The following is a 14,160-nucleotide window of genomic DNA, read 5'->3' on the forward strand; positions in this document are numbered from 1 at the left end:
TAAAAAACTGCTGTGATAAACACCTGCAGCAGCCAAGGGCTGTCAATACCAGTACCCAGGAGTGGGGTGGAATGATACAAAGGATATAACAGAGCAACAGAAGGAAACTGAGTCAGGAAAAGTTCAGAATCGCTGTCTGGAGACATCTCTTTGTCATGTCCTCTCTTAGAATACTGGACTATGAATTCAAGCAGCCCACAGCTTTTGAGTCACTGTAAAGCAGACCCAAGAACTGGGATGGTAAGGGAGCTATTGTACCCTGATGCAAATTCTTTATTCTGCAGTCTTATTGCATGTTTTTTCCACCATAACCTAGAAGACAGCTGACCATGCATCAGCACTCCAGGCTGCTCTTGAGAAACATCATGTGCAGCCTTCTGGACACCTGAAACACATGGGGTTTGTCTCAATAGTCATCCTGTAAAACTTCTCCTGGCTTCCAAAAACTTGGGCACAAGTGGAGATGTCATCACTCTTTTCCTGATCAATCTCTGATGGCTGAGTCTCTGAGGCCAGTCTTCTCCCAAAAGGAAATGTGAGTGAATTAAGTTATCACTACTTGTTAGGGTACTCGCTGGGGTATGTGGGGCTCTGCCTGTTCCAAGGCTTCACCAGGCAGTTGAGGAGGCTCCTTTCACACAAATTTTGACAGTTCTGAGATATGGGAGAAGAAGTGATTTTTTCAAATGGAAATGTTGGGGTTTTTTTCAGACAGATAAGGCCGGGCAGAATGGAGCTCAGAGCACTCAGGTCAAGTGGAAAGTGCCCCTACCTGTGACAGGGTGCTTGATGATCTTTAAGGTCCTGTCCAACCCAAACCATTCCATGATCTTTGATTCTAAGTTTAGGTACCTAAAGAAGAGAGAATTGAAGAAAACTGGGGGAAAAAAGGCAGGGGGAGAGAATGATACTAAGAAAATGTAACCCAGGGACAACTTGGGAGATCAAAACAACAACCACAACACCAGTAATATCTGCAAAGGAGAGGCAATGCATAGGAGGCTCAGAGCCACACGTAGCCTGGAGAAAAAGAGCTCACAGAGAAGCTGCAGATATTGCAAGGAACAGGCATGCAATGATGAGGTTTCTGCAATTTGGGTCTCGGATTAAAGGAATCTCTTCTGTCTGTAATATCAAATACACCACATGCAGTAACTTCCAAGGGATCTCTACCTATCAGCACCTCATGCCCATTTAAAAGGTAGCAGCCAGCTGATTATCCACCTTACATGAAAGAAATATGATTTGTTGAATTTTCATAGCCCTCACATCCAGATGGGTCTTGCTAGTACCTCACCAAATGAATTAAACCTCTATAAAATTAAAGAGATATCTTCCTTTCCTTTACAGTCCAGTCATCTCATAATATTTCCCTGGTTCATGACCAAAGCAGAGTGGGAGATTTAGGATCTCATTATTCTGTGACAAAATGTGAGCATTCAAACAAGGAGCCACAGGACTTACATACCCTTTTTGGTCACCCAAGTTACAGTATAATGCAGAGCAGGACCAGCCCCATTTTAGATGATGAAATGTGCAGCCACAGCTACACATACATGGATTTGGGTGTAAAGAAGGCATCACTTGTCTGTCTGAGAAGCTTTCAGTCACAGCAAAATCTAGTTCAACTTTAAAAATCACAACTGGCACTGAAGATCAGGTCTGTCAGCGTTGTGGTAAGCCCTGCAGCACTGGCCAGATTCCTTTTGGGACATATCTATACAAACTCTTCTCCAGCCTCAGCCCACCAAAGTTCACCGTCATAGAGGTGATCCAGTGCTTCACAGAGATTTCTAGGCTCACTCTTCCTCTCTCCCTCCCTCTGGAGGCAGATCTACACTCCTAATTCAGTGGGTAAGATAGGTGTCCTCCACTGAGTCACTACTGCCTATTGTGTAAGACAATGAATTTGTAAAGCAAAGTAGATTTTATTAACAGAAACACACCTTGGCAATCATTCTTCTGAGGATAAAAATCACAGATTCATCTCACAATGAGTATGTCTTCACTCATGAGATGCCATCATCCAAAATTATTAACTGGTGTAAATATTCTATCTTAATTACTTGCACATTTTATTCATAGGCTTGGCTGCATTGGTTCTCTTAAGTCCCAAATCTATGCTACAAAGAGCCTAGATAATTTACTTGAGGAAACTTTAAAGGAGTTCAGAAACAAATACTTCTTTTTTAAGTTCAGCTGTATAATTTCTCCACAAATGGATGGTATTCTGCCTACTATTAAAAAAAAAAAAAAAAGAGAAAAAAATAATGTTGCAAAACCAGGCACACAACATTTGCGTGCTAACAAACTGGATGTGCCAGAACTGAAGCTGCCCTTGCCGCCGTCTCTTGGTCACTTTCTCGCGCTGCAAGATCAGAAGCTACTATCCAGAGAAGCTCTGCATCACTGATGGATTGCTCAAGGTAGGTGTTGCTTGGTGTCAGACAGATTTATCCCTGCACTAAATTCCACCTAGGGCTTCCCATTGACTCGGCATCCCCGAAGGCCCAGCGCCTGCCAGTAGGAAGCACTTGGCACAAAGACTTAAGTGGAATTTAGACTGGCTGAATCTGGAGCCTAATGAGCAGCTATTCCTTATTTTGTTTCTTCCTTATTGTGCAGAGCGTGGCCCCAGGCCTCAATTACTGCGTGCTATTCAAACCCTGCTCAGAATGCACCATTATTAATTTCCCCATGTTTTCTCATTACTGATTTCCTATGACACTTCTTGTCCCTTTCTCAGGGCCCTGCAAGCACAATCTGCATGATGGCAGAAGTGAAGTAAGCAATGAATCTCACACTCAGCAAGGACCGGCAGCTTAAACTCCTCTGCTAGTGCAGGGCACCTGTGGTGCGGTGTCCTCCAGGGCAGGGACTGTTTTGTGCCACCAGCTGTTCGTGGCAAAGCTTCTCTAGAGGAAATGGAGCCATCAAAACTGTCCTTCAGCAATGCCATCATTGTGCAGTGCCTATGTCAAAAATCTGAGAGCAGTTGCCATATTGCTCTCATTAAATGAGCAAAAGACTGTTATCATAGAGTAATGGGCTCCTCCTGGTCCATTAATGTTGGAGCAAAGCTGGAGAAACCTTTATGGAAACAATGTGGAACGCCTGGTATTTATTCTCAGAGCAAAGCAGCACTGGTCCTTTCTCCTTATAATGTCTTACAGTGTTCTCCTACAATGTCTTTACTCCTGTTCAAATGAGGGGAATATTTATCTAATCATTTCCTCTGCTGGATGCTGGTTGGTACAGGGAAACAACAGATGTTTTTAGATTCAGCATAGCAAAGAGTTTAGAAAGACATCTTGTGTGAATCATCTGTCCAGGTCAATTTATCCGCAAGCCTGAATGGGAGGAACCATTGAAAGATGGCTGAGGTGTTGTTTACTGTCCTGTAATTACCTAGCTCATTAGCACAAATCTGATTGCAAATACTCCTGGTTAAATTCAGGAGCACTTTTCTGCTCAACTCTCTTATGCAAATTCAAATGCATTACACACAAGAAGCTATCTCTTGTATTTTCTATTCTTCTCCTATATGGCACCCTAATTCTTAGTTAGGAAGCATATTATCAATACAGATTACATTCCTTAGAAACACCACTTTTACTCAAACAAAAGAAACTCAGAGCTTAACCAGGGAAAGATTTGAAAAATCCTCAAGCAGTGACAGCCAACTTTTCCTTGGTAGGTGTTGAAATCTGCATTTCTGCAGTATTAGGACTTCCCTAGTAGCAAAATGCCAGTTTTTCTACATGCAAAAGAAACTCTGAACATCAGAGCAGGTGTGCCAAAGTCTTCCTGCTCCCATCAGCTTCAGCAACCACCAGAAAAATTTAATTAATGAGGACATTGCTCCATTAATGGCATCACTGCATTTCAGAATTACACAAGCAAGAGAGGGTTGAACCGATTTTATACTGCCACTGCTTGGGAATGTTCAGGGAAGCCAAATCTATGGTAAGGTGCTTCATTTTTATTAACAGAGATAGATAATTAGTTAAAGATTACTATTTAAAATGTGAGGAATACTGAGAAACAAGGGCCTGGGACAGGGAGGATGGAGATCTCTTCTGCATAGTTTTTCCCCAGCAGTAGAAAGCAAAAAGAGTGATTCTTCCAGAGATACAGATAAATTAGAAGTTCCAGAGGCTGCTGGACAGCAATGTATTAATGTATGCCACACAGATAATAATGAGAGAATCTGATCCCGAAGAAAGATGCAGAAAGGTGAATTAATAGTAATCCAAGTTCCTGGCTTCTTCTTCAGACACAGCTCCACAAAGCAACTTGGTCTTCTCAAGATACATTTCCCTGCATCTTCTGGCATATGCTAAACCTATCACCAATCAATGGGAACTATCTGGTTAGCTAGCACCTGATAATTTCTCAAGTTTTCTCTGTTTCTCTGTGACTCCTCCATTGGGTCTGGAAAAATATAATACATTGGCCTCATGCATGCAAAAAAAAAAAAAAAAAACAACCCACAAACAAATAAACAAGAATTCATCGTCTTTACTGTGTGCAAGTATCCCCACATTACATGCAGGACTTTGAGAAGGATGTTTATTTTGGACTCCTTGTTTGCACTAGTCCCACTGTGGGAGCCACTCATATAAATAATTGTTAGAGTGATGGGGCAAACCCATAAAAAACAATGACAGATGGGGCTAACCCATCAAAGCAAAGATGCTCATGCTCAATTTAAAAATAAAAATAAAAATTAAAAAAAAAAAAAAAGGTCTTTGTTTTCCATAAACAACTCAAGGTATTTTTCCCTCTTAGAGGAATTCAACAATTCAACAACCCTTGGATTGTTTGAAAGCAGAAAATTGCCAAGTTGCCACGTGCAAGTGATCCTGCATGGTGCTAAATTGTGTGAGGGCAGTGGTTGCCTCTGCCAGGGGCTGGTGAGGTTGAGTGGATGGTACTGTGTAGGGGAATTAGCACCTCTGGAATCTCAGAGAGGAGTTATCACACTGGGGGAATTTCAGTGGGAATGACAACTTGACCTCTCAGCTCATCACTGCCAAGCCCACCACTAAACCATGTTCCAGATCCACATGTCCTCTGAATACCTCCTAGAAAAGTAAAATAACTATTAACAAGATATGGCTGGGCTTTCAAAAGGCAAGTGAGAACAAGCCTGACCACCGGCACTGCTGACATTCCCAGCATGAACATTTATGGCCCTAAGTGTGCATGTGCCAGCTGTGTATGTGCGCACTTGAAACGGCTTGAAACCTGCCTGGAACTGCTCACAGTCTTCAGAGATGTGCCCTTTGCACTGTACTAATAATCTACAAGTATAACTGCCAGCTGAGCAGGGGTTTATTTCTGTTTAACAAAAACAAAGTAACATGTGCAGGAACAGATAAACAAAGCCTGAGCTCAGGTGCACTTGGTGAGGAATATACAATACATGACAAAAAAAACAGATCCCCAAGGACAGGTGTCCCTGAAGAAGAGCACAGGAAGGCAGTTCGGTGGCCATGGCTCTGGACTATCTTATCCTCCTTGGTGAGCAGAGATCCTGTGGGAGGAGGGTGAATCCTTATCACTGCACCCCTCTTTTCAGAGCATGCCTTGCACTGCAGGTGTATGTGTGAGCTTTCACACCTTCCCTCTCTTTTTGCTACAGTGCAGATAATTTGGGAAGTAAGAAACCATCCAGATGCTGCATCTTTTCGAATTTCACCTGCTCTCCAGCAACCTTGTCTGGATAAAATGCAGAACAGCACCAAAGATTATGGAATCGCTCCTTCTGATGAATCAGCAACAGGTATTTTATTGAATTTAACCCAGTATCATCAGTTTGTTCCCAGTTCTCCTTTCATTATGTTGTGCCAGGACTGGAGCAGGGGCCCTGGCAGCTCCTGGCCCTGTAGCCTTCCTGCTGCAGCCTGCCACAGAGACAATATCACTGGAATCCCAAAAATGTCAGGAAAGCATCTTGTTGTCTGACCCCAACAACACCGTGACACAATCCTTCCCAAAGTCTGCAGTCCCTGATGCCATCAGCTGCTCCCACAGACAACCAAATCAAAGGGGATAAGCTGCACACCAAGGTTCCTGAGAGGAAGTTTGTTGAAAATCAAGTTCCAAACTTAAGCTTTAAAATAAACACATCAAGATAAACAGATTGGTCTTTGTTTCAGGCACAATCAGCTCAACTGTTTTTTCTTCTTGTTGATGTTCTTAATGTTTTTCAATTTGTGATACCATTTCCTGAGAATTGTCTCTGCTCCAGAAACCTGTGTTCTGCCTTGGCTTCTTTTTCCCTTTTGTGGTTTATACACACAGGTTACCAGTTTAGCGCTGACTCAAGCTGGACACTAAGGCTTTTCACTTGGTCATTTTTACTCTGCTCTACACTTTGGACATCGATACGAGTTGTCTGCATCAGGTAATAATTCTTCTGCCAAAATGGGTGAGCACCATGAGTGGCAAAGTCTAGGGCAACCCCAGTCCCACAGTGAGATGTGGTAAATGTGGAAGAAACCTCCTTCTTCCACCTAGGGAGGGAGAGAAACACACAGAGGCCACAGCAGTCTGGCACAGCGAGGGCTGCAGCAGACTCCTTTCTGTCCCAGCACAGCATCATCTGGAAAAATGTCATTGCACACCCCAAGGCAACAGGGACACAAATTCTGTGCAATTCTCTATCTGAGTTAGGCAATCCCCAAAGTCGGCTTTGAACAGCACAGAAACATGCTGTGTTCTGAGTTAGTGGAAGGAAAGTTTTAGAGAAAATTGGGAAATTTAAAGCAAACTGAGACTTGGGAGAAATGGTCAGCTGGCAAGAGAAGGCATGTTAAAAAAATCTGTCCTAAGAAAACAGCATTTAGGTTGTTATGTAGGCTGGGAAAGCATTAGTTGTGAGCAGTTACAAATTTCCACACTTGGGATCATTAAATCTCACTCCTTATCATTTTAGGGAAGAAATCACTAGTGTGCCTCATTAGTGAAAAAAAGAATGTGTTGATCTTTATGCGGGATGTTCAAATGCAGGTGTCATTAGACTTACCAATGCCTTCAAACATCCAGTTTTTTAAGCACCCTGCCAACATTTACTCAGTTCAAAATCAAGACTCAGATGAAAGTGGGCCACATCTTTTTAACATGAAATTTACACATACCTCACACGTGTCTTGCCTCAATTATCCAGAAACATGGTAATCAAAACTATTTTAATGAAAGATTGTGAAAGCAAACCTGTTTTATTTCAGTCTGCAATATTCAAAACTTCTCTTCCTGGAACCCGTGAAGTTCTGGCATTTATTTCAAAGATATCAGATCACTTATCTGCTTTTGAAGCATTCTTGTTCTCCAGTTTCTAATAAGGGATGTGATTTCAATTTTGATGTTGGCCTCAAATGATCCTGCATTTGAAATCTGGACCAGGAAAATGCTGCATGGCTTGTGAGATCTGTAAATTAAAAAATTTACAATGAGAGGAAAGAAACAAAAAACTGATGGGGAAAAAATGTTCAGAGAGTTGCAAACCTCCACATCAGGGACCTTCTCCTGAGACTAAGGTAGAAGGGAGGTTTAGACCTAAAGCTGTGTGCATTCAGTCTGGATACGCAGAGTGGTTGTCAGAGAGTCTTAGAGCACAAGCCCTGAGAGTCACAGCTGGGACCTGCTCCGAGAGGGTTGAGCAGAACCCAGCCCTGCACCTCTGAACGGGGAAGGTGCCTCCCTTCCCTTTTTGGGCATAGTCCTGTATTTCACCAGCCTTCATCTCCTCACACTAATCCTTTTTGTACCTGTAAGTTCCTGGCACATCCTCTGCCAAGACACGGACTTTGAGCAGAAAAAAACAAAACCAAAACAAAACAAAACAAATAAACAAACAAACAAACAAACAAACAAAACAAAAAAAAAAAAAAAACAAAACAAAAAAAACCCAAAAAAACCACCAAAGAAACAAACAACGCTCTGCTTTTTAGTGCCAAAGTTATTAATAATTAACACTCATAACACAAAACCGGCAAAACCGGTTAGGCAAAATAAAGCACGGCATTTTATTATTATTTTAAGGTTTAATTCAGTCATCGTAAGTTACTCAGGCTCATGTTTGCAAATCACGCAGAGCTGGGACTTCACCCCTCCGGCCCGACCAGTTCTGGAGAGCGGCCGGCGGCGCCGGGGGGCAGCGGGAAGGCTGCCGGGGGGCAGCGGGAAGGCTGCCGGGGGGCAGCGGGAAGGCTGCCGGGGGGCAGCGGGAAGGCTGCCGGGGGGCCCGCAGACCCCGCTGCACCGACCGGGACAGCTCGGGAGGAGCAAGGACACGGCCCACCGGGGCAGGACGGAGCCCATCGGGGAGCACCGCGACACGACCCGTCGGGTCTGCGCGGCGCCGGGGCGCGGCGCCGGCTCGCCATTGCCCTCTGGAGGAACTCGGGCCGTTCTCTGCGGTTCCCCTCGGGGCTGTGCTAAATTTGGGGATGGTTTTGTAGTTTTCTCTAATTTCTTTTCTTTTCTTTTCTTTTCTTTTCTTTTCTTTTCTTTTCTTTTCTTTTCTTTTCCTTTCTTTTCTTTTCTGACTACTCCCAGCCTGGCACCCACCGCGCCTCCGGCACAGCCGGGAGTGCGGGCTGCTCGACCGCGGCTTCCCGGACCGCTGCGTCCCGGCGATAGAGGAGTCGAGAATAGCCCAGGGCTGGCACGGGTCGTGTGAAGGACTGCACCGTCGGGGCGGTTCAGAAAATGAGCACAAAGGAGAAAGAAGAAAGAATTAAAAAATTAAAAAAAAAAAATAAAAAAAAAGAAAGTAGGGAAGAAGCAGAGAAAAAATTAAAAGCTAAAAAAAAAAAAGGCGAAAACTAATAAGCAAATACAAGTCTAGGGGGAAGGCGGAGAGGCAGAGCGGCCCTGCCGGCCGCTCGGGACGCTCCGTTCCACCTCCTTCCCTTCTACGCGGGGCCGACGATTCCCGACGGGAGTTCCCACCCTGCCGCCGATGCGGGAGACCCCGCGGCGCGCGGGCATCCCCGGCGCGTTTGTCCCTGTGTCCCGCCCCCCGCGCCAGCATCACCGCCCGCGGCCGCGTCACGGGGCACCCGGGGCGGAGCCCCCGCTCTTTCCGGGCGCTCCCCTGGCCCGTCCCGCCCCGTCCCCCCCTTTTCCCCACATGTCCGTTTGTTGTCGCCGTCGCCATGGCGGCGGGGGCGGCGCGCCCGCGAAGTGAGATGATAAGAGGGAGCGACGGCGACAGGACCGCGCAGTGCCGAGCGGGGCGCGGCGGCGGTGGCGGCGGAGCGCGCCCGGCGCCTCCCTCCTTCTAGCCATCCCTCCTTTCCCTACTGGCACCACCGCACCCCGTCCGTCCTGCCCGGCTCCCCACATGGCCGCGGCTCCTCGGGAAACGCCTCGCGCCTCCGCCCTGCCGGTGCAGGAGCCGCGTTACCGGGCGGCGGCCGCCGCCTCTTCTTCCTCCTCTTCGTCCCCGCGGCTCCGCTAGCGCTCCGCGCCCCGCTCCGCGCAGCGCCGAGCAAGAAGAAGAAGCAGCAGCAGCAGGGCGCTCCCGGGGCACCGCCCCGGCGGCGGCGCTGGGCCGGCTCCGCGCGGCTGGACGGCGCGTCCGTGCTGCCTCTCCTCCCTCTGCTCCGCGGCGGTGCTCGAGACCACGGCGGCGGCGGCGGCTCGGCGGGACGGCCCGGCACGGATGCGGTGGGTGCCGGGCGCGGCCGGCGCCTTCCCTCCCTCCGTCCCCTCCCTGCCCGGCCGCCGGCTGACTCCGCTGTGTCTCCCCACCGCAGGCAGCCCCCCGGCGAGTGCGAGATGGCGCTCAGCGGCACGCTCCTTCCCTCCATCGCCACCTTCGCGGCGGGCGCCGCGGGCCGCGAGAAAGCGGCGCGGCCCGCGGGCCCCGGCAACGTGAGTATCGGCGCCGCGGCGCCGCGACACGGACGGGGTCGGAGGGAACGGGGCCGGGCGGGGCGGGGGCCGTCGGGGTGGGCGCGGCGCCATGCGGCCCTGGCTGAGCCGTGCCATGTCCCCGCAGCGCTGGCGGGAGGAGCTGTCGCAGCTGAAGCGGCCGCCACCGGCGCTATCGGCACGGCCGGTGGAGACGCCGCCGTCGGAGCTGGAAGGCGCCGCCGCTCTAGGGCCCCGCCGTGACGCCGAGGAGTTCAATGAGCTGCTGGACTTCGACTTCATCCTCTCCAACTCGCTCATGCACCAGGAGCCCGCCGCCGCCGCCGTGGTGGTGGCTCCCGCCGCCACCCCGGCCCCCACCGCCAGCCCCTGCCCCGCCGGGCCTTTCGCCTACCGGCTACCCCGGTCCGAGCCCGCCGGTCTCATCTACGGCGGCGGCGGCGGCAGCTGCGACGGGGCGCCCGCCGCCGGGTCCGCCGCGCCCTTCAACCTGGCCGACATCACCGACGTGTCCCCCTCGGGAGGCTTCGTGGCCGAGCTGATGCGGCCGGACCTGGACGCGGTGTACCTGCCAGCGCCGGCCGCGCTGCCGCCCCTGGGCAGCCTGCAGGGCAAGTTCGTGGTGAAGGCGGTGGGCGACTACAGCCACCCGGGGCTTAGCCCCAAGAGAGGCCCGGCCGCCCCGCCGCCCGGCACCGACGGCTCCGGCGCGCCCTACACCTCCCTGCCGCGGATGTGCCCCAAGATCAAGCAGGAGACCGCGCCGCCGTGCACCCTAGCCCCGCCGCCACCGCACGGGAGCAGCCCCCGAGGAGCCCCCCAGCACGACTTCGCCCTGGGCAGCCGCCCGCTGCCCGCCCGGAGTACGCCTTCGCTGGGGCCTGAGGAGATGCTAAGCGGCAGAGACTGTCTTCCCGCTACGCCGGGGCTGAGCCACCCGCCGCTGCCCCCGGGTTACCCCCCGGCTCCTGGGTACCCCCCGTTCCTGCCGGAGCAGCTCTCTCCCGGCGCGCTCCAGTACCAAGGTGAGTCCCCGCGGTGCTGGGGCAGCGGATGTCCGCGCTGGACGCCGGCCGTGCTCACTCCTCCCTGTCCGCCTGTAGAGCTGATGCCGCCGGGGAGCTGCCTGCCTGAGGAGACCAAGCCCAAGAGGGGACGCCGGTCGTGGCCTAGGAAAAGGACGGCCACACACACCTGTGACTATGCGGGCTGCGGCAAAACCTACACCAAAAGCTCACACCTCAAGGCGCATCTGAGAACCCACACAGGTTAGTCCCGGTTCTGGGATCAGGGGGATGGCCTGGCCTGAGGAGCATGGGGGGACCCCCTCAGACACTGGAAAACCCTGAGCACAGGAGGAGGGTTAAAGGCAACAAGTCTTTTCCTTGCTGGGTTTCCGGGTCTTTTTTTTTCTTCCTCCCCCCTTGGCTCTGTAAAGTCCTATGCAGTCTTCGCGTATTGGCTTGACATTTTGCTTAATGGTTCAGAGTGACTCAGATGTGGGAGCGAGTGGGTTTCTTGCCAAGTCAGAGTTTGATACTTCTTTCTTGCTATGTGGCTAGCTAATTAGCAGGTAGTTGGAAGCCGACTGGGATTTGTTGCTCTGGATTGTGTTGGCCCTCTTCTGAGAACGCAGCAGACCTCTCTCAAAGATAACTGCTTTTTTTGCTGGTGGTTAAGTGCCTCGCACATGCACCCTTCTCTTGGCTGGCTGTGAGGCAAGAGGTTGTGCACCTCTGCAAGCTCTTGCTCCCTTTTTGGGAAAAACGAGATAGATTCTCTGAAAAGCAGGGGCTTTCAGCTGAGTTTCAGCTCTGTTGGGATACCTCACCTACCTGTAGGATATCTACCTCTGCACCAGCAGAGTTTAACTGTCGATTGTCCACTGCTAGAATTAGGATAATATCTGCCCAAAGTGTGTATCTGAGCCCAGTCTCAAATATCAACCTTGCAGCTGAGTGCAGAGTTGCAGTAACTGAGCTTGTGAAAGCAGGTACAGCACATGGGTTTTGCCAGCATGGGCATTCTGTAACAGTGACTAAATAACCTGGGAATTTGCATAATTTGAATCCCCGGGTTGTGAACCCAATTCAAAACTTTCTCCTGAAGAGGACATGGGAAAGGGAAAATAAACTGGCGCTGCAGTAGTTAGTCTACATCTTCCCGTAATGGCAGCAGGGGGAAAAAGGTCAGGCAAGTGATGAGTGAACATCTGCCCCGAGCTAGTCAGTACCATCCCCAGGATGTGTAGGACAGGGAGTTCGTAATTGTTGGGGAAGCTCATCTTTCCATCAACAGTGGTTTTTGTATAATGAAGACACTAGTAAGATTGAATCCTTGATCAGGCTGAGCTAATGAAAACAGTTTCCAGCTGTTTTTTAATTCTTGAGACCTGCAATTATCTAAATACGTTGTCTGCTGAGCTATTTCTGGTTGCTATTTGATTGTGTAACACCACCAGCAAAAATACACACTCGGGTGCTCTGAAGTCTCACATGCAAGGCAGTGAAATCGATCATTTTAGTGAAGGTTTAAATGACATTAGCATTTCATAGTACCTGTACATCTTGAAAAGACAGCCTTGCTCTTTTAGTCTTTGTAGTTTGTTTGCAAATGCTTCATGAATTCCATTGCGTTTGAGCACCCTTTGTTTTGTCTAGGACAATAGCTTGAAAGAAGGTGCTACAGGTCATGGCCACAAAAAAACCAAAACGCCTAACTGATGTGTTTCATTGCTTGTTCTGTTTTTTTTACAGGTGAGAAGCCTTATCACTGTGACTGGGAAGGCTGCGGGTGGAAGTTTGCCCGATCCGATGAACTCACTCGTCACTACAGAAAACACACAGGCCACCGCCCTTTCCAGTGCCAGCGCTGTGACAGAGCCTTCTCCAGGTCAGACCACCTTGCCTTACACATGAAGAGGCACTTCTGATTTGGGAAAGCAGTGGATCTTTCCCCCGACTGCCGCAGAGATTCAGTATTTACAGTACAAGGACTGTCTTCCACAAGACGGGGAGAACTCATTTTAAGCACTACAGATAATAGAGGTGAAGTCTTCCAAAGAGTGGAAAAGAGGGATAACTGCCTATGGACATTGCAGCTTTTTTTACAGTTATACACTTAAGAGAACCAAAGACATTGGGGTCAATGACTGGATCTTTTATCATTCCATTTGTAAATCCAACTTGAATTATTCCTGGACTACAGAATGCCAAGGAGTGACTGGAAGTCACGGATATCAGGGTTTAAACAGACTGTATATAGTTCGGAGGGTGGGGATATTACACAGGGAAATGACATTCCCTTAATTTCCTTTCAATGCAATATTAGATGTACATGTCATCTTGTACTTTCCTTTTTTTTTTTTTTTTTCCTTCTAAAAGCCATTACAATGTTAAAAGAGGAGGAGAAATTCAGGTACAGAATTGTGTTTTAAAGGCCTATTTCATGGTGCTTAGTGACTGTTGGTTCTAGAGGTACCAAAACCAGGAAGCCAAAGTTCTCAAACTGCTGCATATCTGACAAGGAACTATTTTTTATTTTCCGATTGCCAATTATGACCTAAATCAGGTGAATAACCCTGGTTTATCTTTTTTATTAAGAAAATAACTTTATGCAGACAGTCTGTAATGCACTGTGGTTTCAATGTGCAATAGTTTGTACAATGGTTTATTCCCAAATATGCCTTAAGCAGAACAAATGTTTTCTATATAGTTCTTTACATAATGAATATGTAATATAAATTTAAGCAAACTTCTATTTTGTATATTTGTAAACTACGAAGTAATAATGAACTTTTTGCTGGAATTTGTATTTTGCATATTCAAGGTGAAAATAAGTTTAAAATAAACCTATAATATTTTATCTGAATGGTTGCTCTAGTTTTTTCCTCTGTATGAACATGGCCAGAGAAAGTTTGTTAGGTATTTGTAGTGGTTGAGTTTACCAGGGCAAGGAAGGGGTGGGGGCAAATGCTTGTAGTCTCAAGACTCTGGAAGACAAGACTGTCTAAGTGCAGTGCTGATGTAACATCTCTTTTTAGGGAAAAAGGTGTATGGAAAGTTTTTGCTCTGGATGTCGAGTTGCCACTTATCTCACCCATGTGGGTGCAAATAATTTACCATTTTTAAAGTAACTTAGTTTAAGTTGTTTTTTAGAGGACATAATTCTGTTGAGGATGTAAGACTTTGGGCATCTGATGGTAACAAATCCTAGAAATTTTTTTTTTTAGGAGTCTTTTCAGCAGTGAAGGATTCCCATCTTCATTCTCTT

At 48.3% G+C, this 14,160-nt stretch overlaps 2 protein-coding genes across 3 annotated transcripts; one reads left to right on the forward strand and one right to left on the reverse strand.

Moving 5' to 3' along the window:
- Window positions 1-6,629: 6,629 nt before the first annotated feature.
- LOC134563959 (Wilms tumor protein 1-interacting protein-like) lies at window positions 6,630-9,681 on the reverse strand. 2 transcript variants are annotated; one of them, XM_063422423.1, is made up of 2 exons: window positions 8,914-9,681; window positions 6,630-8,693 (listed from the first exon to the last, which is right to left on the reverse strand). In XM_063422423.1, exons 1-2 carry the CDS (start codon window positions 9,167-9,169, stop codon window positions 8,071-8,073), a joined length of 879 nt encoding a protein of 292 aa, XP_063278493.1. In that variant the 5' UTR covers window positions 9,170-9,681; the 3' UTR covers window positions 6,630-8,070. The 2 variants fall into 2 exon arrangements, with proteins under 2 accessions (XP_063278493.1, XP_063278491.1); XM_063422421.1 differs by having other exon boundaries at window positions 6,633-8,693; window positions 8,850-9,681.
- Window positions 9,677-13,758, forward strand: KLF4 (KLF transcription factor 4). Its single transcript, XM_063422420.1, is given in 5 exon segments — window positions 9,677-9,700; window positions 9,703-9,888; window positions 10,016-10,913; window positions 10,992-11,156; window positions 12,645-13,758. Coding segments are annotated over 5 exon segments (1,449 nt in total). The 3' UTR covers window positions 12,821-13,758.
- Window positions 13,759-14,160: the final 402 nt, after the last annotated feature.

Source organism: Prinia subflava, chromosome Z (genome assembly GCF_021018805.1).
Source record: "Prinia subflava isolate CZ2003 ecotype Zambia chromosome Z, Cam_Psub_1.2, whole genome shotgun sequence".
Classification (NCBI taxonomy): domain Eukaryota; kingdom Metazoa; phylum Chordata; class Aves; order Passeriformes; family Cisticolidae; genus Prinia; species Prinia subflava.